General features: G+C 34.4%; 15 protein-coding genes across 15 annotated transcripts; 6 read left to right on the top strand and 9 right to left on the bottom strand.

The window, feature by feature from the left end:
* EIN_065590 (hypothetical protein) lies at positions 1 to 383 on the bottom strand (the record flags this gene model as incomplete). Its single annotated transcript, XM_004183582.1, has 1 exon — positions 1 to 383. A coding segment is annotated over one exon (383 nt), but the record flags the coding sequence as incomplete, so codon positions are not given.
* A 172-nt stretch (positions 384 to 555) lies between these two features.
* Positions 556 to 2,136, bottom strand: EIN_065600 (hypothetical protein; the record flags this gene model as incomplete). Its single annotated transcript, XM_004183583.1, has 1 exon — positions 556 to 2,136. One exon carries the CDS (start codon positions 2,134 to 2,136, stop codon positions 556 to 558), a length of 1,581 nt encoding a protein of 526 aa, XP_004183631.1.
* Positions 2,137 to 2,491: 355 nt separating this feature from the next.
* Positions 2,492 to 2,812, top strand: EIN_065610 (hypothetical protein; the record flags this gene model as incomplete). The annotated part of the gene is made up of 1 exon (XM_004183584.1): positions 2,492 to 2,812. One exon carries the CDS (start codon positions 2,492 to 2,494, stop codon positions 2,810 to 2,812), a length of 321 nt encoding a protein of 106 aa, XP_004183632.1.
* Positions 2,813 to 2,959: 147 nt separating this feature from the next.
* On the bottom strand, positions 2,960 to 3,706 carry EIN_065620 (hypothetical protein; the record flags this gene model as incomplete). The annotated part of the gene is made up of 2 exons (XM_004183585.1): positions 2,960 to 3,475; positions 3,602 to 3,706. 2 exons carry the CDS (start codon positions 3,704 to 3,706, stop codon positions 2,960 to 2,962), a joined length of 621 nt encoding a protein of 206 aa, XP_004183633.1.
* Positions 3,707 to 3,950: 244 nt separating this feature from the next.
* EIN_065630 (DNA damage response protein kinase DUN1, putative) lies at positions 3,951 to 5,507 on the bottom strand (the record flags this gene model as incomplete). The annotated part of the gene is made up of 1 exon (XM_004183586.1): positions 3,951 to 5,507. The coding sequence occupies one exon, from the start codon at positions 5,505 to 5,507 to the stop codon at positions 3,951 to 3,953; it is 1,557 nt and encodes a 518-aa protein (XP_004183634.1).
* A 2,267-nt stretch (positions 5,508 to 7,774) lies between these two features.
* EIN_065640 (hypothetical protein) lies at positions 7,775 to 8,227 on the bottom strand (the record flags this gene model as incomplete). Its single annotated transcript, XM_004183587.1, has 1 exon — positions 7,775 to 8,227. One exon carries the CDS (start codon positions 8,225 to 8,227, stop codon positions 7,775 to 7,777), a length of 453 nt encoding a protein of 150 aa, XP_004183635.1.
* Positions 8,228 to 9,874: 1,647 nt separating this feature from the next.
* Positions 9,875 to 10,282, top strand: EIN_065650 (60S ribosomal protein L14, putative; the record flags this gene model as incomplete). The annotated part of the gene is made up of 1 exon (XM_004183588.1): positions 9,875 to 10,282. One exon carries the CDS (start codon positions 9,875 to 9,877, stop codon positions 10,280 to 10,282), a length of 408 nt encoding a protein of 135 aa, XP_004183636.1.
* Positions 10,283 to 10,921: 639 nt separating this feature from the next.
* Positions 10,922 to 11,821, top strand: EIN_065660 (hypothetical protein; the record flags this gene model as incomplete). The annotated part of the gene is made up of 1 exon (XM_004183589.1): positions 10,922 to 11,821. The coding sequence occupies one exon, from the start codon at positions 10,922 to 10,924 to the stop codon at positions 11,819 to 11,821; it is 900 nt and encodes a 299-aa protein (XP_004183637.1).
* A 95-nt stretch (positions 11,822 to 11,916) lies between these two features.
* EIN_065670 (hypothetical protein) lies at positions 11,917 to 12,549 on the top strand (the record flags this gene model as incomplete). The annotated part of the gene is made up of 1 exon (XM_004183590.1): positions 11,917 to 12,549. One exon carries the CDS (start codon positions 11,917 to 11,919, stop codon positions 12,547 to 12,549), a length of 633 nt encoding a protein of 210 aa, XP_004183638.1.
* A 336-nt stretch (positions 12,550 to 12,885) lies between these two features.
* Positions 12,886 to 14,868, bottom strand: EIN_065680 (eukaryotic translation initiation factor 3 subunit, putative; the record flags this gene model as incomplete). Its single annotated transcript, XM_004183591.1, has 1 exon — positions 12,886 to 14,868. The coding sequence occupies one exon, from the start codon at positions 14,866 to 14,868 to the stop codon at positions 12,886 to 12,888; it is 1,983 nt and encodes a 660-aa protein (XP_004183639.1).
* Positions 14,869 to 15,476: 608 nt separating this feature from the next.
* EIN_065690 (FUS-interacting serine-arginine-rich protein, putative) lies at positions 15,477 to 16,220 on the bottom strand (the record flags this gene model as incomplete). Its single annotated transcript, XM_004183592.1, has 1 exon — positions 15,477 to 16,220. The coding sequence occupies one exon, from the start codon at positions 16,218 to 16,220 to the stop codon at positions 15,477 to 15,479; it is 744 nt and encodes a 247-aa protein (XP_004183640.1).
* A 412-nt stretch (positions 16,221 to 16,632) lies between these two features.
* Positions 16,633 to 17,142, bottom strand: EIN_065700 (histone H2a, putative; the record flags this gene model as incomplete). Its single annotated transcript, XM_004183593.1, has 1 exon — positions 16,633 to 17,142. The coding sequence occupies one exon, from the start codon at positions 17,140 to 17,142 to the stop codon at positions 16,633 to 16,635; it is 510 nt and encodes a 169-aa protein (XP_004183641.1).
* A 745-nt stretch (positions 17,143 to 17,887) lies between these two features.
* Positions 17,888 to 19,438, bottom strand: EIN_065710 (hypothetical protein; the record flags this gene model as incomplete). The annotated part of the gene is made up of 1 exon (XM_004183594.1): positions 17,888 to 19,438. The coding sequence occupies one exon, from the start codon at positions 19,436 to 19,438 to the stop codon at positions 17,888 to 17,890; it is 1,551 nt and encodes a 516-aa protein (XP_004183642.1).
* A 596-nt stretch (positions 19,439 to 20,034) lies between these two features.
* EIN_065720 (proteasome subunit beta type-3, putative) lies at positions 20,035 to 21,190 on the top strand (the record flags this gene model as incomplete). Its single annotated transcript, XM_004183595.1, has 3 exons — positions 20,035 to 20,228; positions 20,286 to 20,649; positions 20,951 to 21,190. The coding sequence occupies 3 exons, from the start codon at positions 20,035 to 20,037 to the stop codon at positions 21,188 to 21,190; spliced, it is 798 nt and encodes a 265-aa protein (XP_004183643.1).
* Positions 21,191 to 21,264: 74 nt separating this feature from the next.
* On the top strand, positions 21,265 to 23,616 carry EIN_065730 (hypothetical protein; the record flags this gene model as incomplete). The annotated part of the gene is made up of 1 exon (XM_004183596.1): positions 21,265 to 23,616. The coding sequence occupies one exon, from the start codon at positions 21,265 to 21,267 to the stop codon at positions 23,614 to 23,616; it is 2,352 nt and encodes a 783-aa protein (XP_004183644.1).
* Between the last annotated feature and the right edge of the window lie 37 nt (positions 23,617 to 23,653).

The following is a 23,653-nucleotide window of genomic DNA, read 5'->3' on the forward strand; positions in this document are numbered from 1 at the left end:
TTTCTCAAATTAAAAAATTTCCCGACTTTGTCGATATCATAGTTATTGATTCTGAGAGAAACAACGGAGTCACAGAATTTCTGCTCTTCAAATACTTTGTTTGAAAGATCACACACACTTTGTGACAGGTCAAAATATGTTATTTGTGTCTCTCCACTTTCAACATACTTCTTACAAACAGATGGAATCTCTTTCAGCGTGTTGAGCTTTGGAAATATCCTTTTCATGAAGCCGATCCCACTTGAAAAGTTTTGTGGGTTGATTCTTAACATATCAAACGATGTTCGAATATTTCGAGAGACTAAAAGCAACTTTTGGAATGTGCTCATCCCACGTATGTACAAAAGAACATTTGCAAAATAGAACGCCTCGAGTTGTACCATTTGATTTTTCTCAGTATATAGTCGCCCAAATACTCCACACAATTTGTTATGCTTCAAACTGACTTTGAGTCTTGAACCTGTTGGTTGTTCTATAGTTAAATTTATAAGAAATAATATCATTTCAATATTATAAATATAATATAATAATAATAGTAAAGTATTAACTTATTTACTAACAAAAAAGAGTAGATGTGTGGAAAACTTTCACACTTGGCTGGTTGAACGGCGGGAAGTATGCAGAGTTAAATAAGTAATCAACAGTGCATTCTGATGTACAAGTGATCATTGCCGAATTCAAAACAAGCATTTCGATATGAGGGGGCAAAAATACTGTACACGAGTAACAGTAAACGACAAGAATTTTGAGGTTTTTGAGTTGAGAAAGATCTGCAGCGCTTCGTTGGCAGATTGAGAGAAAAGTGACACTTTCGGGAAAGTCGATTTTGGGGCAATTTCCAGTTGCGTTTATATTGAGTTCAGTGAGATTGGAAAAGAGAGATAAGGAGATTGGCTCTTGATAAATTGAGTTGAGTGTAACGATTTTGAGACACTCGAGTGATGGAAGAGACAGTGGAAGATTTTCAAAAGAGCATTCCAGCTTTTTGAGATTAGAAACTTTTTTGAAGAATTCATTAAGATTGTTTTGAGAATTTGAGGGAAACAACGAGAGTGAAGTTAAAGATGTCAACATGTCATCGAGTGTCTGAGATTGAGACGGACGGAATGAAACTTCGAATGAACCGAGATTTTGGAGAAAAGAAAACATACTACCCTCGGGAAAAACACAGTTTTTGTCTGAAACACAGAGTTTCGTTAAAGTCATGGGAAGATATCCAGTTACTTGCTTGACCGAAAGAGATTGAAGACAAGGGAGTTTCATCGAATCGTCAAAATAATCAGCGTGAAGGGAAGTGAGGGTCGAAGGAAATATAGTCGTCGGTTGTTCTGTAAAAGACAAGTCTTCGAGTTGGGTCATGTCCCGAAAATCCCACGATTCGTCAACACGGTTCCTGAAACTGAGAGAGGCACAGAAATAATCTGAAAGCATCTGCGGTGATAAAACACCACTTATAACAGTCAGTGGTGTATTTTTAACAAGAACATTACCGACTAGACGATTGTTGTAGTTTTCTGAAAAAATAAAAACGTTTTGGGGAAGGTTTTGCTTTGATAAAAACTTAGAAACGTCTGGGCAATCAGTGATATCGAAAACGATTTTTTCAACATTGAGATATGCGATTTCTTTGATAGTGTCACTGTCAATGTTGTTATTGTGCACCTTAATCCTGAGGAAATCAAAGTGCCTATCCTTTTCGGTGAAGTAGTCAGCAAAGTGTGGAAGGCTGTATATATCTAAGCAAATTCTTTTTAACTCTGGGAACTGAGAAAAGTCGACGGTTGAACAGCTGATTGAAAATGTTGATGATGTGACTCTCGTTTGAAGCTCCTTTGGCATGTCATAAAGATTCATATTTTTCATTACAACACTTACAACCTGTTCTTTGATAAACCCAGTGAAATAATACCTGTTGCACACAACTGTCTCCAGGTTGGGGAACAATTTAAACTGCATGAAAAAGTTTTTGGCTGCAGTTGCCAATTCATCTGAGTTGTGAATGAAAGATGGTGTGATTCGAATAAACCCCAAAACGTCTTGGCACTTTTTGCTAATGCAACTAAAAGTCACAACATCCGCGGAACTTGTAAAATACAACAAAACATTGGCAAGATACACTTTTTCAAGAACAATCATGTTTTTGAATTTTTGGGAACTTAATAATGTTCTTTTTCTGTAAAAACATATTTATTATTTTTTTATTTTTTTGTTATTTATTGCCAAATTTTAAAATGAACATCAAAAATTTTAAAATTAAAATTAAAAAAGTTAAATTAATTTTGTTTTTCAAAACAAAATTTTCGATTAAAGCATCTGGTCAAAAACACTTCAAAAATATAACTTTAATTGAATAATAAAATAAATTATATTTGTAATTTGCATGAATAGACTGCTTACGTGGTAAACCAAAAAACAGCCAATCAGAAGAAAGTGGACTTAGAGTGGACTTTTTGTTGTATAAAAGTGCTCTCAGCAAACAAGAAAACAGAGAATGAATACTACTGAGTGTAACCTGAACTGTAATAGTCAAGATATCACCGCAACATGCTCAAGAAGTCAAGAGACATGCCTCTGTGAAATGAAGTGCAAATGTGGAGCAAGTGGACGTGTCGAAGGAAAGAAAGTAGATGGGAAGTATGAGACAACTGTCACATCAGATCGTATGGTCATCACAACAGATTGTTCAAATGGGTGTCGATTGGTTGCCAAATGTACTTGTGGAGTCTCAAAGGTAGTTAATTGCACACACAACCCACAGAGTGGATGTTCATGTTCATGCACACACTGTTCTTGTTGTTGTGGAAAGCATTAAAATGACTTGTTTGTGTTATTTGATTTATAGTATTTTCCTTTGATAATTAGTACCGATCCATAACATACCAAACAAAAGTAAAAATCCATAAAAATTCAATGTATCATGAAATAATGGATAATATTTCATAATACAAAAACAAAGAAATCACTTCTTGTGACTTCGCTTTGCGTCAAAGCTATGGTACCCACCGCCTCTTATCCTCGATTGAACAGCCAACGTGTTTTTGATTTGTTTGTAGAAAATGTAGTTTTCATCAATCTTTTTATCGAAAAGTCCGTATTGTTGATTGGTTTCCAGTGTGTCATTCAACACGTCCAGAAATCGAAATATTTGCTCAAAGTCATACCCGTTCTTACAGAAATGGTGATGGACAAATTTTCTGATTTCCCAGCTGAAATAGCCATCTGGTTTGTCTATAAACTCGTTCACTTGTTGAATGTCACACTCGTGTGAAGTGATTGGAATAATAGTTTCGTAGTTAACCCCATTTTGAATGATTTCCGTAAGATCTAAGTTGAGGGAGTTCACGGAGAAGTCCGAGATGGGTAGGTGTGTTGATACCTTAATATCCACCATACACCCCAACGACCCGACACTAACAAGTGCCCAAGGGACTGGTTCTGTCACGAGTGCTTTATTAACAAAAAACGAAGGAATATCCTTTGTGTTATTACGTTGTTGCGGATTACCCTTTTTGAATTGGAAATGTTTGAATCCAACTGGATAAGTACTTCAAAAAATTTTTAAAAGATTTGGAGTTAAAAACGTGTCGTAAAAATAGCAAACGTTAGGAGAGAGCGCCTTTTTGTTTTTTTTTGAGATGAGTAGTAGTGTGTCTTCCTCGGCCTGGAGGACGTTGTCGAATTGCGCGTTTTTAACTTGAGGCAACATCGATGTCAAATATGTCAATTGATTCGGGGTCGTCGTACATGAGTGACCTCACGGAGGATCCAATCAACTCGACACGTTCCACTGAAATACCGTTTTTTTCTTGATAAAAACATTTAATTAAATATATTATAATAAATCCATAAATTAGTTTTTAAAAAAACAATAAGAAACTTACAATCATTTCTAGTATCCCATTTACTATATAATTATAGTAAAACAACTATAATAAATATTAAAACGTCTATTAACAAGATATAAAAAACGGATGCGAAAAGTACGACTCCCACGATATTCTTTCATTCTCATTAGTGATCAATTTTTCAACCAATTCCTTGAAGTAAGGAAAATGAGTATTTGTAGCTTCTGGTTCCTGTAAAGACACACCAGACGTGGTAGAAAAATTCATCTTAGGGAAGACACCAGTGACCATTTTATAAATCATCACGCCAACAGAATACAAGTCGCTTTTAACTGTAGGGCATGAGAAGCACGCGATCTCTGGACACAAGTATATTGGTGTTCCAATAACACCATGTTCTGGACTTTTATTGAAGACACGACAAAAGCCATAGTCCGCTATTTTCACTTCAAGTCTTTTTGTTGTGTCTTCACGCTTCAATAATATATTTTCGAGCTTAATATCTCGGTGTACCATTTTCTTTTCATTCAGAAGATATCGTAACCCTTCATTGATTTGTCGGAGTAATGACGAGATCTCAGTCTTGCTGAGGTTCTTTGATTGGATATACTCCATCAAAGAACACTGACAACACTCCATCACTATATAATAATACTTCCTTGCTCGATTAGTCTTGATCCCAAGACGCGCTGCAAAGGACTCGGAAGACTCTATATAATCGAACAAAGACAACAAATTGGGATGGTCGAATAATCGCATAGCTCGGGCTTCACGTTGAATTAAATCGGCGCGACACGACTGTTTCATTGCAAAGCACTTTCCATCCTTTTCAACTTCAAAAACAAGGCCAAATGATCCATGTGAGATAAATCGCTTTGCTTTGTAGTCGTCCAAATTGCCTCGAGGAAGGTCTTGGAACTTCTGACAGCTATTGAGAAAGGAAAATGTCTGTTGTGTGACTTCAGTGGACTTTGAAAGCATCGACAAGAAGCCCTTAGAATCTGCCAAGAACGACAAATCAGATGTGTTAGTTATTTCAATGTTCTCTTCAATCAAAGTTGCGACGTCTAAAATGCCCTTCAAATTACTTTCTGTGTTAAATTGTTTGTTTACGACTGGAAGGATCAACGACAATGGGGAAAGGAGTAAATGTGGAATCGGAGAGACGTTCTGTTCGCATTTATTCTGAAGGGTCGTGAGTACAGCGTCTTGTTTGAACGTGATAGTTTTGACTGATAGATACACTTTATTGTTCTTTATAGAGTCGATGATATGGTACAAATCTGCGTAGAAGTATTTCGCCACATCTGTTGTGATTTTCAGACCAAGACACTCTTCGCTTGTTATGGAGTCACAACACAACACAAAAAGTCCAGCGTTGTTTGTTGTTTTGAATTGACTCACTTTGGATATTCTGAGTAAAAACAAGTCATTGTTTTTACCCAGATTTAAAGCTGTTTCGACCGTGTCGACGTCGACTTCAAAATTGAGTTTTTCAGTTTCGATGATATAGAGAGTAAATTGTTTGACTAATTTGTCGTTTCGAATGATAGAGAGGAGCTCGACAGAACCAGACACGCCCAAATCGATAGTTTGTTGTTTCACTATTTTATAAGTAACACCGACGTTCAGTGTGATGAAGTCGACGAGTTGAGTTTCCATCAACAAAAAATTGTTTGGTTATAAAGTTAGTCTAGGTTTATATTCTTTTAATCATTCCGTCTTTCCTCATCCATTTCTTTGACTGAAAGTAATACAACTAATACACTCATTTTTCCACTTTTTGTATTCAAATCGCATTTTGGTTTCTCATGTTCTATACAAGAAATAAGACCAACTTTTAAGTCTGAAAAATGGGAGGTTTACGTGGTACAAAATTCCAAAATTAAACAAAAAAGAAGAGACCTTGGGGTATTATTGCCGAAAAAAAGTGAAGAGAAAGTCATTAGTGTCATGAAATGAATTCAGTAGAGTTCGGTATAATTGGACGAAAAGCCCGTAATTTGTAAGAAATAGAACGAAATAATTGAGTTGTTCAACCCAGTAAAAAATCATTTTCTTCCAATTTTGGTATTAAATAACATTTGTTTTGTTTTTTAGTCACAATTAGTGTTGCTCAATTCCCGTAACTGTAAATCTATTTTGTGGTATTTCTAATGATACCGAACTTTAAAAATAGGTGTAAAAATTTGATTATTTTGGGATTATTACTTCATTGTGAAAATTAATTAAATAGTATAGTCCATTTATCACCGCATAATCGGGTTAGAATTATACGATTTCATAAAACTAAAGAAGAATATTATTATTAGTTTTTTAGTATGGGCTAAATTGTCGAAAAAAATAATAATTGTTTTTTTGTTGTTCATATTATGATTATTTTTTATATATAAAACGGGATAATTAATTGTAACCCTTAACTTGAAATTTGTTTGAAAGTTTTTGAAAACTCATTATAAAGTCCAAGTTAGAAATGATTTTTGATTTTTTTAATAACATGTGTAAATTTATCATGTTAAAGAAAAAATATTTTTTGGATTTTTTAGGTACAATTAAAAGGTTAAAAATAGTCACATTATAATATTGTAAAATAAATCTTTATTATATTTACTAAGTCCACTTTTTCTCGTAAAAAGAAATAATTACAATACGTTGTGTTTGTTTTAACAGTTGAACCTAACTGTTATAGTGATTTTTTGTGTATATAAAATAATTAAATATGAGAATAATAAATATAAAAAACAAACTCAAATTAAAAGTAATATTTTTAATTGGATTACAAATCAGTTAGGGATATTTTTTTAAATTAACTTTAATAATAATGAAATATAATATATAATAGTTTTTACTCAAAATGAATAAAGTCAGTGAGTAATGGTTGAAAGTTGATGAGTTGTTTTGGTTTAAACATAATTAAAAGTGAAAGTATAAGTAATAGTATAAATATAAGCCATATTTATTTTTTACTTTTTTAATTTTGAATTAATTGAATAAATAATGATTCAAATTATAATATGTTCCAAAATGAGTAAAGAAATAATTTAACAATAAAACAAATCGTACAACATTGAATTGTAATTTATAAACCCATTTTATTAACAATGGTAAACTTCTATTCAATTGTTAACACTATGAACGGTGTTAACAATTAACACTGTTCATTATTTTTTGCAAAAGAAAATTCATACTTTTTATCACTTTTTAAGTGAATTGAAGTCTACTAACTAAAATATGTGACATTATTTCAAATAATGAAATAATAACTTTACCTATCATAAAATTTGAATTGAATTATTACTTGTAAAATAATCATAACTAATTTATTTTAAATCACCAACTTGATTATTTTGACACTTTATGAAAATAACAACAATAAAAAACAAATATTTTCAAAAAATAACATGAATTGATTAAATTATACTATATTTGTCTTATGAATAAAACAACATTTGGATGTTTGTTTGTTTTCTTTAATAACAATTAAAAACAAGATTATTTAAAATAACAATTATTTTAATAATATTATTTGGATTAAAATAATGACTATTAACATAATATTTACCAATCGTTTTTTTAATTTTGGGATGACTTTGACTATTATTTGATCATTATTGTTTAAGAATATATAAACTTATTGATTATCATGACTCACCAACAAATTCGTCAATTCATAAACAAAAACCCACCTCTGATGACTCTTTTCTCTTAATTCTCATTTACCAATGAGGCATCAATAAATGTCCTATTAATTTAAAAACCCATTCTCCAATATTACAAATTATAGTAGCATCAACCATTACATATAGTTTACTTCGTTCAAACCGAAATTGTTGTATTATTTATTTATAATTTTTTGTTAATAAAAAAGTAGTACTGTAAATAAACCAAAACGGAAATACATACAGACAACAATTAAAATGTAAGGAGGGTTACTTTGAGTCGGTTTTCTCCTCTTTTTTCTCCTTTAAGTCCTTCGCCTCCTTTGATTTGAGTGGTTTCCTCCTTGTGTATTTTCGCTTGGGCTTTTTCTCTTCGTCCTTCTTCTCTTTTGTTTTTTTCTTTGTCTTGGTGATGCGTGTCTTTTTGGGCTTTTCGTCCTTCTCAGTAATTGCCAGTGCACAAGCCTCTTGTTGATTCTTCAGTTGTAATTTGTATGCGTCGATCTCGGTTTTGTACTTTAAAATGTCTTTAGAGACGTTCTGAATGTCAAGGAAAATGGAAGAGGTTGAGTTTTTGAAGGAAGTTGTTGTTGATGTGACGGTGTTGTTGTCTGTCCGCAAGCGCTCATTTTGCTCTCGAAGAACAGAAATTTCGTTTTCGTTAACTTTGTATTGGACATATTCCTCGAGAGGAATATTGATCTGGTTGTCATTCTGCGACATTACAAGTCTGCCTTTCGAGTTTTTTAATTCATAAGATTTTCATTTTGTAAAATCGAATTAAATTTGTGGAAAAAATGGTAACCAAATCTTTTTGTTTTGTATTTAGAATTGTTAATATTAAGAAACTATTAAAAATACCCGTAATTTCAGTTAAGAAATTCAATAATAATGATTAGTTTTTATAAAGTGGCATTATCAATACAATTGGTGATGGTATTTTTTTTCCTTTCAACAAATTTGTGTCGTAAAGCAATTGTTTTAAAAACGGATTTGAAAGGAATGAATAATTATTATTGAAATGAACTTTATCGAAAAAATTGTCTTTCACTTGTTATTTTAAATTATAAGTATAATTAATTTTTATTATATTATTAAAATATATTTATATATATATTTTTTTTGTTTATTATTTTATTATAGTTGTTCTTATGGTTCTCTTTAAATTGAAATAGTAAGTAAATATTCACAAAATTAATATTGCATTTCTCATTTATTCAAAGTAAAAAGATTTTTGTCAATACCTTCCTGTCGACAAAATTATTAAAAAATGAAAAAGTGAGACGAAAAATACATTATGATTTTTGTTTAATAAAAACAAAATTATATTTTATTATATTTTTAATATTTTATAATAGTATCGTTAGTTTTTTTTGTCATATCATAAAATAAGTTGTTTATAAAATTAACAATGAACAAAACAATTGATTACAATAAAAAAATATTTTTGGCATTATCAAACATATTTTTTATTATAACATTTTTCTTTATAATTAATATATTTATAAATATAGTTAAAAGTTTAATATTTATTTTCAAATCTTAAGTAAGAATTTTGAGTATTTAAATCAAAAATAATCCAATTTGTTTCTTAAATCATAACAATAAAATTGTATTGTTATTTTTGATAATTAATAAACTAAAATTAATTAAAAATCGGAAAACCAATTTTTCCAATTTAATTTTGATTTATAAAAAAATTGTTTGAAAATAATTAATAATCCAAAAGTTATAGCACAAAATAAATAAAGTTTTTTTTCTTTTTTGAACTGCTTTTTATTCATTTTATTCATTTTTAATAATAAAATAATAATAACAAATATAATACAAATTACCATTTGACTAAAAAACATCTCTACAAAAAATATTCAGTTTTTAAAAACAGTACTTCACAAAAAATTATAATTATTTATTCAATTCATAATAATGAAAAGGTTAATAAGACAAGTAATTCTATTTTTGCACACAAAAAACAAATAAAAGACAAAAATTTTGATTTGTTATAAATTATAAAAAAGTAAATTTTTAAATTAAAATTACCATTTATTAATAATTTAAATTAATTAATAATTTTAATAAAAAAAGACATTTTGTATCATTTTTAAATTATTATAGATATTAATAATTTAATTAAACCAATATTACAAAATATATTAATAATATTTTATAACAGAATAAATTATACATTAAATATTATAATTATTAATTAATATAAATAAAAAAGGGCAATTACAAAATGGCATAGATAACTAATACCACCAGAATAGTTAATATTATAATACCAAATAGTAATAAATATGCAAATAGAGTAAAGGAAGAAGATAAAGCTAATGAACTGGAAAAGGAACCCTAAAGAACAAGAAATTGACAATGGTGTTCACTCGATTTGTGGAAGTTGGTCGTGTCGTTTTGATTAAGGCTGGTCCTTTTGTCAACAAATTAGCCGTCATTGTAGAGATTCTTGACCACAGCAGAGTACTTATCGACGGTCCACAGGCAATCACAGGCGTGACTAGACAAGTCATCAACTTGAAGCAGGTCGACTTGACCTCCTTTGTCGTCGCTAATGTCACAAGAGGAATGCTCCACAACAAGCTTTGCTTACGTTTCGAACAGGATCACATCGTCAAAAGATTCGCTAAAACAGCTCAAGGAAAGGCTATTGAGAGATTCAACTTAAGATCCAAAATGACTGATTTCGACGCCTTCAGAGTTAACAAGATTAACAGAAACATTGACGCCGTCGCTAGAGCTATTGCTTTCAAGAAGTCTAAGTGATTCCAATATTACTGACTCTTTGGGGTTTTTACTATTCATTTATAATTCTTTTCTATTACTTTATAATTTTCTCTTTTTAGTATATTTAAGTGGTTTGTTTCTAATTCTTTTTAATAACTTACAACTTGTGTATTTTATAACGAATTTACTATAATTTTACTACTAAAAAAATGAATGAAAAAGTCAATAGACCTTGGTGAAGGCACTCATACACCTGTCTTCGGTACGATTTGGGATTGGGCTTTGTCTTTCTGTTAAGCATATTTGTTTAAATTAATTATTTTAATATTGCAAACTATAAACACAAACGGGACAGTCTCACTTCTTGAAGAATTCTGTTTGTATTGGTCTATAAAGTCTTGGCGCTTCTGAAGTATATACTGTGCTTCTTCAATACGGCCTTGTTCGATGAGTGCTTTGAATTGGTCCCGATTTGTATCCATTTTTTTATTGTTTGAAGATTCTTGTGTGAAATGGTTTTCTTGGTACATTATATTGAAGATTGTTTTCTAGTAATTATGCTATAAAACAAACCATTTTAAAAACACTTAAATATTTTAAATAGAATTTGATTCAAGAGACAAAACTCAAAGTCTATGAATATAAGCCGACAGTCTAAGACTGCTATTCCATATTAACATGGCACAACAATTCATTGATATTGGTGCAAATTTGACTGATAGTAATTATCAAGGTGTTTATCATGGTAGAACATTGCACCAAGCTGATTTGGATATTGTTCTTAAGAGAGCTGAGAAACATGGGTTGAGTCATATCATAATAACATCTGGGTGTCTAAGAGACTTGAAAGAAGCGATTCAGTTAATTGAGAAGTATCAACCGACGACTCATATAAAACTCTCAACAACAGTTGGCGTTCATCCGACACGAACAAACGAATTAAAGACTGTGGGATACTTTGAGGAAATGATGGACATTTGTGAGAAGAATATGGAGAAGATTTGTGCTATTGGCGAATTAGGGTTGGACTATGACAGACTTCATTTTTCGGATAAAGCTACTCAATTTGCTGGACTGCGGAAACATAAAATATTACATGAGAAATACCCACACCTACCATTCTTCTTTCATTGTAGGAGTGCCTGGGAGGATTTCAAGACAATCTGTGAAGAAATAGGATTTGTGAATTGTAAAGGTGTTGTCCACTGCTATGACGGTGACGCGGAGACAATTGTGGAAATACTGAAATTGGGATGGGACGTCGGAGTCACCGGCCTTTCGTTGCAAACGGAAGACCAGTTACAAGTGATGCGAACTATCCCACTCGATCGATTACATATAGAAACCGACTGCCCGTACTGTTCCCTCAAAAGAAACTCTGCTGGGACCAAATTTCTGAAGAACAAGGATTACGGCGTGAAGGAAGAGAAATACGACCCAACTAGGGTTGTCGCACGACGGAATGAGCCATGTCTCATATTTGAAATCGCCACGATTATGGCGAAAATCATGGGTATAGATCTGTTCACGCTCACAACAACAGTGCATGCGAATTCAATGAAAATGTTTTTCCCTTAAAGCGCGTTGTGTCCTACCCCAAATTTAATCAACCTTTTATATGTTCTTTTTTAAGTTCCTTTCAATAACTCAAAAAGTACTAAACGTCGTTTTCAATGGAAATGGAACAAAAGGAATTTGTGTTGATTAACTTCCCAGGATTTTCTAAGGACCCGTCAGCACCTTTAGACGAACAAGTGAATTCGATGTGTAAGTGCTTTGGTGGGACTGAAGCCGTTCAAAAATATATCCGTGGCGAGTCAGGCAAATTACAATTCACGTTTAGACCATCAGACCTGTTTTCTTCGACTTTCCCCGTTCAAGCAGAAAAATGTAAAAACAAGATTCTTGTGACTCGCAAGAATGGGAACATCGCTTTCAAAGGAAAAGTCACTAAAGAGATTAATATCGATTCGTTGGCCCCTTTCCAGGTGATCGACAGATCAAGCTTTCGATTGATCCTCCCAAGCGAACAACCCGTCGATTTCCCTTTTGAAATAAACACAGGCCGTACTACTCGTGTGTTCCATCCGGCTCAAGTCAATTTCCAACAAGGCAAAGAGCGTACAAAGATGTCATTAGAGTCACACCCACACTCTCTACCTTTCAGAAAATCAAAACTTCGGGGTAAAAAGACGGAAGACAGTCAAGTCTCTGTTACATCGACTCTTGAAGCAACTGATCAAGATCTTGAGTCTCAAATCGATAAAGAAAACAGTGAAGACTATCTTCCAAAAAGTACTTTATAATAGATTGTTACAAACTAATAATCTGGTTCTATTATACTATATTAGAACTAAACATGTTATAGTAAGAATACTACAATTCATTATAGTTTAAATACAATAAAAATATAATTTAAATTCAAATAGTTTCTTTAAGTAAATTATAATGATTATTATTATTAGTTTCAAAATTATTTGCTTAAACTATTGAAGGCAAACTATTTTACAATAAAAAATAACTTAGTCTTATTAAATTTAAATAAGACTAAGTTATCGAACTATACTATTATTAACAAGAGTAATATAGAAATAATACTATAAATAATACTATTATTAACTAAAGATAATAAAAAACGTGAATTACTGTTTCTTCTCTTCAGACTTTTCATTCTCTTCTTTTGGCTTCTCCTCGACGACTATTTTCATCAACGAGTCATAAGCGCGCTGCTTCTCTGCTTTTGCAAGGTCGGTGTTTTTCCTCACTATTTCACGGTATCTCTTGATAAGAAGATCCTTCTTCTCCTTTTTCTCCAATTCGATCTTCTCCTTAAGCTTCTCGTCTTCTTCTTTCATCTTGTTAATGCAGTCCACGAAAGTTTTGTCGACGTCGACCTCAAGATCGTCTTTGATCAAGTTCTTTGGTTGTGGGCGCCACAAAAGCCCTCCGAAGTCCTTTTTAAAGCTTTCATATTTCAAAACGCCATAACAGTCGTAGAGCAAGAACCCATTTTTGGCATGAGGAGAATAGACCGCGGATCGAACAGCCGCGACGTATAATCCGATTGGGTCCCAAGCCAAATAGTTCATATTCTCAATTGGGACTTTCTTTAAATAGACCATCTTATCTGTGTTATAGAAATACAAGAAAGGTTCTGGTGTTCCGATACCGGAGATAATGAGGAATTGGCCATTTGGCGAATATGAAAGTCCTTTGGCTTCGATTTCCTTTGTTTGCATAACAATCTTGATTTCCTTAGTAGTGATGTCGTAGCAATAATATGACGGGAATTGATTGTCTTGTCCCTTTTTGTTCTTGTGATAGACCAAAGCAGACATTTGGAAGCGAGTTGGGTTGAGTGCAAAGGCCAAAGGACTTGCATTGAGATCGACAGAAGCGACAGTGATCTCCTTGTCCAATGAAAAGACGACAAATGTGGTCTTTGTGGGTTTCAAACAGCGAACCACCAATTTCTTACCAGATGGATGCCACATGAATTGTGCGTCTCTCAAGGAGAAGACAATGTGTTTATATATCACTTCGCCAGTCTCGACGTTGTAAAAGTAGAAAAATGTTTTTGAATTGTTTTTCTGTGCCGCGTCGTGGTAAGCCACTAATATGTTCTGCTTTGGACTCCACGAAAGTTGGTCAATTTCAGTTTCAAAAGTGACCAACTTGTTCCCAAGTAACTGAAGGACTGGTGTTGTATAGATTTCAACTGAGCATGGGTCGACCTCAGAGATCCTCGCTAAGTACTTTTCATCGTGTGAAAATTGGACAAGATCTTTCCCAATGGGACTCAACACTTTTTCTTTTATGATCTTTTCTGTAACGCTCTTCGCAGTCGTCGGTTTGATATCAAAATATTTCACACCTTTAATAAATCGTCTATCCCATACTATCACATGTTTCCCGTCTTTCGCATAAGGCGAGTACGTCGCAATGAAAGTGTCATAAGGGGAAATGGTGACATGTGTCATCCCGGGATGAGGAAATTGGAATTTCTTCTTGTTATCGGGTTGTTGTACGATGAGTCCTTTATCCGTCACTGCATACAAGAAAGTCCCTGCAGGGGAGAACGCAACATTAGTCGAGCCAAACGGCTGTTCTTCTGTCAGTGTTGGCTCAGTCGGAATAGTAGGGTTTTCCCATCCTAGGGTTATACTCTTCCCATACTCGAATAAGGCGAAACACTCGTTCCCGTTGATATATTTCTCGTCTTTAAGCCACCCCTTAAAGTCGTTCACTTCGATTGGGTTAAAGATCATTGGAGTATACTCGTCGCTTTCCTTTAAAATCGCGTCGATCTCCTTTTTAGTATAAAACTTGAGTGTATTGTTATTATCAAATTTCAACTCGATGTATCGCGACTTGAATCGCATAGCGGCAGCATCATCTTTGAAATCAACAAACCCTACTCCTGTGGTCTTGTTTGTGGCTTTGTCTATATAGATCTCTACGTTCGAGGGGTGATCTGAAAGCTCGGCACCGTTCTTTAATAAGACCATTTTGCGAAAGAACAGCGTCAACTTCGGAACTACATTCGCCCCGACTCCTGTTGGTAAACCATCACAAATAAGGACTGATCCTTGTGTCACAGTTGGTTGTTGCTTTGCAGCAGACATCGTCTGGGATAACCCTGGTTTCTTTCTTCAATTTGCAGGTTACTATTCATATTAATTAAGTTTATTATAAGTATAGTTTGTTTCCCATGTCAACTATTTAATATAGTATTTTACTATTTATATTACCAGAATGGACACATTTGATAAAAACGATGAAAGGAACAAAAAGGATTTGATAACAAACAAATTAATGGATGAGTCAAAAAGGACGTTCGTTTCGATTCATTGCATAATCACGAGCTCTGATTTCTAATGGGGTTGTGTATGAGTATTCGGGCATACAAGAAATGTTTTGGAACGTACATTGGCCACTTTGAGGTGCTTTGAAGAGCGCTTTCTTACTTCCTTGGTGCTCGAGATCAATAACAATTTTGTCTGTAACAAATTCATTCATTTCGACTTCATCTGTGAATAAATATGGGGGTGGTACGGTTGGGATAATACGCCATATGGTAGTTGCGTTGTTGTTCATTTTCTCTGGATTTTCCTGTTCTTTTTGCCATTTTTCCCCAAAAAATTCAAAACAAATTTCGTTCTATGAATTTTGGTTTTGAACGCCGAAACAGAAAAAGTGAATTAAAAATGAGTGAACAACCACAACGTACCCCTCACTTCTTACTTAACCCCATCTTGGTCATGTCTGAATATTCTCGGCGGTCATACCTCTCACATCCATTTTTTATATCATCCCGAGGAAAGTCTCGATACTCACGTAGACGTTCATCAGCCCTCTCGTATTTCACACCCTCAAACATGTTATAATGTGTGTCCCCCCTCTTCTCGCTTTTTCCGTAGCTATCCCTCCCATGACTTTTTTCTTCAAACCTCTCCCCATCTCGTTCTCGATTTTGATAGCTTAACTGTTCTCTCATTCTGCCATCGACACTCTCTTTCTCAACCTCGTTCCGTCTATTTCGATCTCGGTCAAGTGGTTCGAAGTTACAATCATCAAAGTCATCATATCTCGAACTAATCCCATTAGAACTGTAAAAACCAAACCTCCCCCCTCTCTCTGGCTTCCGCTCATCAAGCAACTCACTCCTCCGACTTTCCCGACTTCTACTCCGACTCCTTGGCCTTTCTCCATCTCTCCTTCCCTCCTTCTCACGTCGTTCCGTAGCTAAGTCAACTCGAATGTGCCGCCCCATAAACGTACTCCGGTTCGCATCTCCCAACGCGCGATTCGCACACTCAACAGTTTCAAATTCAACATACCCAAACCCTTTACTCCGACCAACTACACTCTCCATAACAACTACATCAACAACACGCCCATAGCGCTGGAAATACTCTTTCAGTTCAAAGTTCCGCGTCTGGTACGACAAATTCCCGACAAACAGCCGCCGACTCATTATTATTTAGTTCACCAGTTTTCTTTTTACCATCTTCTTTTCTATTTGGCATTTTTTGTTGAGAAAAGTAAAGTTTATTTTTCTTCATTTCATACCATTCGATTCTTATTAATTTATTTATCTTTGTTTTAAAACAATTAAAGTTTTTTAATTGTCATTGAAGACTTTTGACTCGAATTGTGATTTCTCACAAGTTTGAAAAATCAAAATAAAAAAGTTCAATTTTTTACTTCCAAATTTTTTTTTCAATACGGTAATAGTTTGATTTATTTTACAATAATATATTAGTAAATTGAGATGAACAAAAATAGAAAATAGACAATCCATTAAAATATATATAGATTTAATTATAGTATATTTATTATAATGTTATAGTAACTAGACATTGAGAGTAAAAAGAAATACGAACAAGTTAGACCACCTGGGACTGAGCTGGTTTCTTCTTTCCCTTTGTGTTAACAGCAGTTGGGACATTAGGGAATACACCACCATTGATGATAGTGACGTCTTTAAGCAAGTCGTTCAACTCGAGATCTGATCTGACTGCGAGTTGGATATGTCTTGGTGTGATTCTAGTCTTTCCAAAGTCTTTTGCTTGTCCGCCAGCAAGTTCCAAAACTTCAGCGACCAAGTACTCAATGACAGCCGTCAAGTAAACTGATGCCATTTTGTTGACATGTTCTCCATATCTTCCTTTCTTCAATGCCGCATGAATTCTCGCAACTGGAAATTGGAGGCCCGCCTTCTTTGACAAAGTGTTCTTCTTTCCTTCCTCGTCAACCTTCTTTGTCTTCTTATCAGTCGATTTGCGCGGTTTCTTCTCGACTTTCTCTTTCTTGACCTTTTTCGCCTCTTCTGCAGCCTTTTTGTCGGTCGCAACTACTTCTTTCACTTCCTCCTTTGCAATTTCTTTGTCAGCCATGTGTTCAGTACACAATTTGATTTGCTAGTTTGGTACTTCCTTTTATAGTGATCAAAGTCTCTTTTTGAACCCTCTGATTCGGGATTTCATCGCAAACTATTGTTTACTATTTAATATAGTTTTATCTTACAAAAATCTCAACTCTAACGAATAACCCTTGAACTATGGTTCACTCTATTTTGCCATATTGTTATTATAATACACAATTATAAAGTAAATTGACGGGTTTTAATAGCTAATAGTAAAAAGTGATACAAATTGATTATCAAGTTTAAAAATAGTAATAATAAGTAAATTGTAAGTATAAAATTGGGAAATATGCTTAATAAAACTTATTTTGAGATTGTAATTTTATCTCTTTTTGGTTTATTTGATAAAAAAAATAGTATATTACTATTATTTATAATTAAAATAATAATTTTAAAACTATCCAAATATTAATTAATTTTTTAATAAATATAATTAATACAATTGCTAAAAAATAAAAACAATTATATATTTTTAATACATAATAATAATATATAGTATTATTTTAATATTGATTTGGTCAAGTAAAAATATACTAATAATATTATTATTTAGTATATTTAATAATATTATTAATTTAGTAATTTGACATTGAAGTAAATAATTAAATAATAATAAGAAGAATTAAAAATTTGTTATTATTCTTGAATTAAATAATAATTAATAATATAATAACAAGACCAAACAAATGGATAATAAAGAATTCAATTTGGGTGTTTTAATTGCATATCTTTCTCCAAACACATGAGTTACATTTCAGTCCACTACCGAACGCCACCTGCCAAACAAGATCACCCTTTTTCAGTGTTTCAATTCTTTCGATGAATTTCATTTCATACCAGACCGAGCTTGATGAAGTGTTTCCGACTCTGTATAACGTTGATCTTGAAGGCATACAGTCCTCGTCTGTTAATTTCAAGTTATCTTGCAACCCGTCGATGATAGCTCTTCCTCCAGCATGGATACAATACGCTTGGAAAGTTTCTCTGAAGTTAGGCATGAATTCCTCTCCTTTAGCTGTCTTCCCGAGTTTTTTCTTAATGAAGAAGATGACGAAGTTAATCATGTCTCTATATGAAATGACTTGTGGCATTAAAATGCCCATGTTTTGTGTTAATGCTCGAGTGACGCACTTCAACAATTCTCTTCCGATCTTCACGCCGACCTTTCCATCTTTGTCTTCATATTGGAAGACTGCCTTATATGAGTCATCGAACTTCCCGTGGTGAATTCTGACGGTGGTCAACAATTCAAATTTGGCTTTGTTGAGCCACTTTCTCTTATTAGAAAGTAATATAGCAGCACCGCCCATTCTGAATAAAGTGTTAGAAATTAACATACCCTTCTCTTTCCCATCATACCAATTCTGTGTGATATTTTCAGTTGAGAAGACCAAAAGGTTAATATTGGGGTAGACATTCAAAAGATCTCTGGCTAAGTCGATGGAGACCAATCCCGCACTACACCCCATCCCCGCCAAATTATAGTTCTTGCATGTTGGTTTCAATTTGTACATGTTCATTAACATGGCACTGATCGATGGAGTTGGGTTGAACAAGGAACAATTGCAAATGACGATATCAATGTCCTTTTGGGGATTAATTTTGGTTTGCTCAAATAACTGATCGCAGCAGTTCTTCATCACAATTTCACATTCTTCACGTGAAAGAGCCATTGTAGTCTTAAATGGATATTGATGGAAGGGGCGTGGCAAATACGTCTCATCACCAAGTCCAGTTCTGTAAAGTAATTTACACTGGAAGTCGATATACTCTTGCTCAAAGAGTCCACATTTCACTATAATGTCTTTGACACCATCAGCTGTCATCTTCAACTCATCGGATGGCCAACAGCAAGCAAAATCTACTAAGAGGACTCTTCTTCTTCGAGTGGCCCAGAAGTATATCAACCCACCAACAGCAATCAACACTAAAGCAAACCCTATCAACAAGACCTTTTTGTTCTCTTCTACAAAGATGCCAGAAGACAAGTCTAAGTAACTCTTCCAAAATTTGAATATTTTTAAGACGATCAATGTTGGGATAGTAATTAAGACTAATTTTACTATAATGTCTATAGCTTTGGTCAATGGAGAACCCCTATTCACGTTGTCTTTCAAACTCTTCAAAATAGGGTTTTGCTCGCCAATCGACTTAGGGTACCAATACGGCTTTAAGTATTTCTCTTTCTCATCTACAACCTTTGGCTTTGGGGCTTCTTCCTTTACCTTTGGTTCGGTAACAGCCGGTGTTTGAGCTGATTCACTCATAAATCTGATTCTTTGAAAGTTTGGTGGGGTTTTCAAAGGGTTTTCCTCCTATTTTTATGAGGAACTCGTTTTCTTGGCAGCTGTGGGTGGCTTATTTGTTTCAAAACAAGAGTTACTTATTTTATTATTTAATTTAATTCACTAATAACTCATTTATGGTTTGCTAAGAACTGGGCGATTTTTTTCGAAACCACACATTTTTCAGTTCGCTGTCGTAAAAAGAGACAACACCGCGACATTCGTGAAGTGCTGACAGTTTGTGGCAATCAAATTCGCACTTCCCGCCCATTTGTGCATTTTCCCCTCTCCATAATTTTCTTTCTTCTCCACTTTTCGACTTTTTCAGTCAAATTTTTTATTTTTCTTATTGAAAAAATTTGTCCTGTTCTTCTCATAATTTCGCAATAACATTTTTGAGTTTATAAAATGTTTTGTATCACATTTAAAGAAATAAATTGTTTTATATAACATTTTTATACCATAAAAAGAAAAGTGAATAGAACTTCAAAAAAGAAAAACTTCAAAGGGATGCCAAATAATAATAAAAAAAAATAAGAGAAAAGAACTTAAAGAACTTGAGAAATTAAAGAGTGTAAATGGGTGACAGTATCGACAATTATAGTGGAGGAATTGCAATTGGGATGTGTGGGAAAAATTGTGTGGCGTTAGCAGCGGATAATCGATATGGTCTTCGTTATCAATTTGCGTCGTCAAATTTCCATAAAGTGTTTCAGTTGAATGAACATTGTTTAGTTGGTGGGTGTGGGGTCTATGCTGATGTTCAGACGGTGTTTGTTGTTCTCAAGAATAGATGTTGTGATGGATATGAAGGATGACTTATATGTAGATTCGAACAAATTAAATACGACGCAAACCTGTACAAATTGAGAGAAGGCCGCCCTATCGGTCCAAGTCAATTGGTGAACGCAACAGCACATCTCTTATTCAGCAAACGATTTAACCCATATTACATGTCACCTATCATCATCGGGTTCGATGACAATGGAAAGACTTACTGCTCTTCTTATGATTACATCGGCGCACCAGGTGACTACAGATTCGCGGCTGTAGGAACGGGGTGTAATGAGGCAATGGGTGTCTGCGACTCATTTTATAAGGAAGATATGGAGCCAGAGGAATTGGTCGAAACAATCGGACAATGCTTGCTGGCTGGAGAAAACAGAGACGCGTTCTCGGGATGGGGCGTTGAGGTTTATCTCTTGACTAAAGAGGGGTGCACGATTTACAACTTCAAGTCGAGACAGGATTAATTCATCTCGATCTTTTTTGTCATTTGTGATTGCTTTATAACTCACTCATCAGAGTTATTTAACTATTAAATATATAAAATGTTTTTAGTATAGTATAGAATACTATTAGTATAGTTTTTTTTTTATTTCAAAAAGGAAAACTAATAAGTCTTGTTACTACTATGGTTGTTTGTTGTATCATTTTCATTTTTTTAATGCGAAAGTGTCCGTTTGAATATTGTTGACAAGAAATCACAAACAGCTCCCAATCAACCTTCTCGAAAACGCACAAGGGAAAACAATTGTTCTTGAACTTAAAAACGGAAACAAATACACGGGAACACTCGAAAAGTGCGACAGAATGATGAACCTTCACGTAAAAGACTCGGTTCTCATACAGCCAGACGGCAAGAAGTTTAAAGTTGCGAAGATCATCGTGAAGGGAATGGCCGTGCGGTGTTTTGCGGTCGACGGCGAGCTGTTGAAAAAGAGTGACAAATGATTTTTGTTCTTTAACATTTTGTTATACATAACATTATAATGCATAAATAGAGAAAAGCGATCTCAAAAAAAAGGATGGGGATAAAATCGCAACTCTGCACTCTGTTGTTGATTCTTTCTGTCTCAAGTCAATTCTCAAGTTGTAACAACGCAAAGGATATAGTCCTCGACTCTGATGTAATCGAGGAGTACGGAGACACTAGTAGAATTCCTTATTCTTCTTATATATTCCGTCACCAAACACTCCAACAAAAAGGGTACTGGTACCGAGTGTCCCCAGAGAAGCCCGAGCTCATTGTGATAGACACTTGCTTCACTGGTCAAACTATTTTTGACAGTAAGATCATTGTGTTTAACAAGTGTGATAATAATGTTGGGGTAGGACCAACAGCAATGAATGATGACGGTATTAATGGATGTGGGAAACAAGCGCGTCTTGTCTATTATTTGACCTCTCCAATTTTTGTGTTCATCACTGGAGCAACTCAACTGGACACAGGGGTCTTTGGCCTCCGAATTGCCAAAATGCCGACTAGAAACAACACTTCTCCAAGCACAGCAAAGCATCTCTCTGTGCCAACAAGCGTCGAGGTGTTCAGTATCCACGAAACTTCTTCTCATTTTTTCACTTTTTACATGCCCGCCATTCCAGTCGAGATATCAACTTGTCACAAAATCACTGACACGTCGACAATCTTAACGCTGGACGCAAACACACCAAATGAAATAACAAAAACGAGTAATTGCCCGAATAGGCAGAAGGGGAGTTTTATTGAGGTTTTTGGAGATAACTATTCTGGAGCCAATCAGATGCATTCAATCAGAGTCACGGCGGAACGACGAGGACGGTATGTATTAACAATTAAATTCAAGTCATCTGAAACCATACCAATTACTATTAGAGAACTACCATTTTACCATATTTCCAAGCCGAGTGGTGAGAAGTCGAGATCGTGTGGTGAGTATCCAGCGGAACAAGGGACGTGGTATGTGATATTAGGAACTGGCGAGGACTATTTGATCTCGACGTGTCAGTCGTCTGTTCTTGGTGAGAACATCGGAACGACTGTTGAGGTATTTGAGAACGGGATTGACAAAGTGAGTGATGTGAGATGCCAGCGAGATTCGTTTGGGTGTGGAATACACGGACGTATAATGCGCAAATTTGAAAAGAATAAAGAGTATTTCATTAAGACTTCTTGTCAAGTCGAAGGACAGTGTAGCGCGACACTGCTCGTCCAAAGAATTCTCAGAAGCTCTGAAGAGTGCAGAAGACCGATCATACTTGATGTGGGACAAGGAGGAATAGTCTCGCACAGTAAAGTGTCTTCATTGTCACACCCGTGCCAACCCATCAGTATTTTTGGAAGTTGGTACAAGTTAAGGATCAGAGAGAACGTCAATTATCGATTGTATGGAGGTGTGATCGATGGATTTAAAACGTATGGAAGTCTCATTTCTGCAAAAACATGTCGAGGACCGTGTGAAGAGAAAGAAGGCGTCTTTGTGAAGAAATTGTATAAAGGGGGAGAGTACCTTTTTATCGTGCGAACTTCGTCGTTATTAGTAAGTGGAGTTTCGTTGTATGTTGTGCCCGAAAGAGAAACGTCATGTAACGAAATTGTGAATGAAACGCCATTTTCAGTGATTGGTATATTAGAAAACAGAAGAGAGTATTACACATTTGAAGGGGATGGGAGTGAATACATAATCGAGACGTGTGGCGTTGATACACAAGTTGACACCATTGTGACGGTATTTTCTTCGTGTGTTTCAACATTGACACCAATAGCAATGAACGATGACTCTTTGATATGTGGAGACTCTGCATCATTTTTGAAGCAAAAGTTCAATGGAAAATTTATTGTCGCAGTGGATGTATCACATAAAGCAGATAAAAGTGTTGGCCCATATAGATTGAGTGTTTACAAAGATATAAAGTCACCAAATGATGTTTGTCACAACCCGCTTCCAATAAAAGAGGGGACTCGGTTTATATACACATATAACAACAGATACACCACTTTCCCGGGGATACAAAATGTTCAGAGCAAAGGAGAGTTTTTCAAAGTAGATACTGGAAACGCCATTTTGGAAACATGCAATTCCATTGTTAAAAGTCGAATTGAAGTGTTTTCAAGTGATTGCCAGGCCATCATCCCATCGAGAAAAATACTTGGGTACTGCAGGAATGGCGAGAAAGTTAATGTGAGGAGGGGGGACATTGTGTTTGTAGGAGGGTATAACGCCATGGACATGGGTCTGATCCAAATTGAAATGTTTGAAATGTCGCTGTGGCCGCTTGTAGTTTTGTTTGTGTTTATTGCGACAACGGGAGCTATTGTATTGTTTGTGATCGCCTTCGACAAGATCAAGCACTTTTGCAAGATGCTTTGCACGAAAAATGAAAAGTATCACGACTTCTAAATTATTGAGTTATCATTTGAATAAAATTATATCGTGA

This window comes from Entamoeba invadens (genome assembly GCF_000330505.1).
Source record: "Entamoeba invadens IP1 unplaced genomic scaffold scaff_1105074725293, whole genome shotgun sequence".
NCBI lineage: Eukaryota > Evosea > Mastigamoebida > Endamoebidae > Entamoeba > Entamoeba invadens.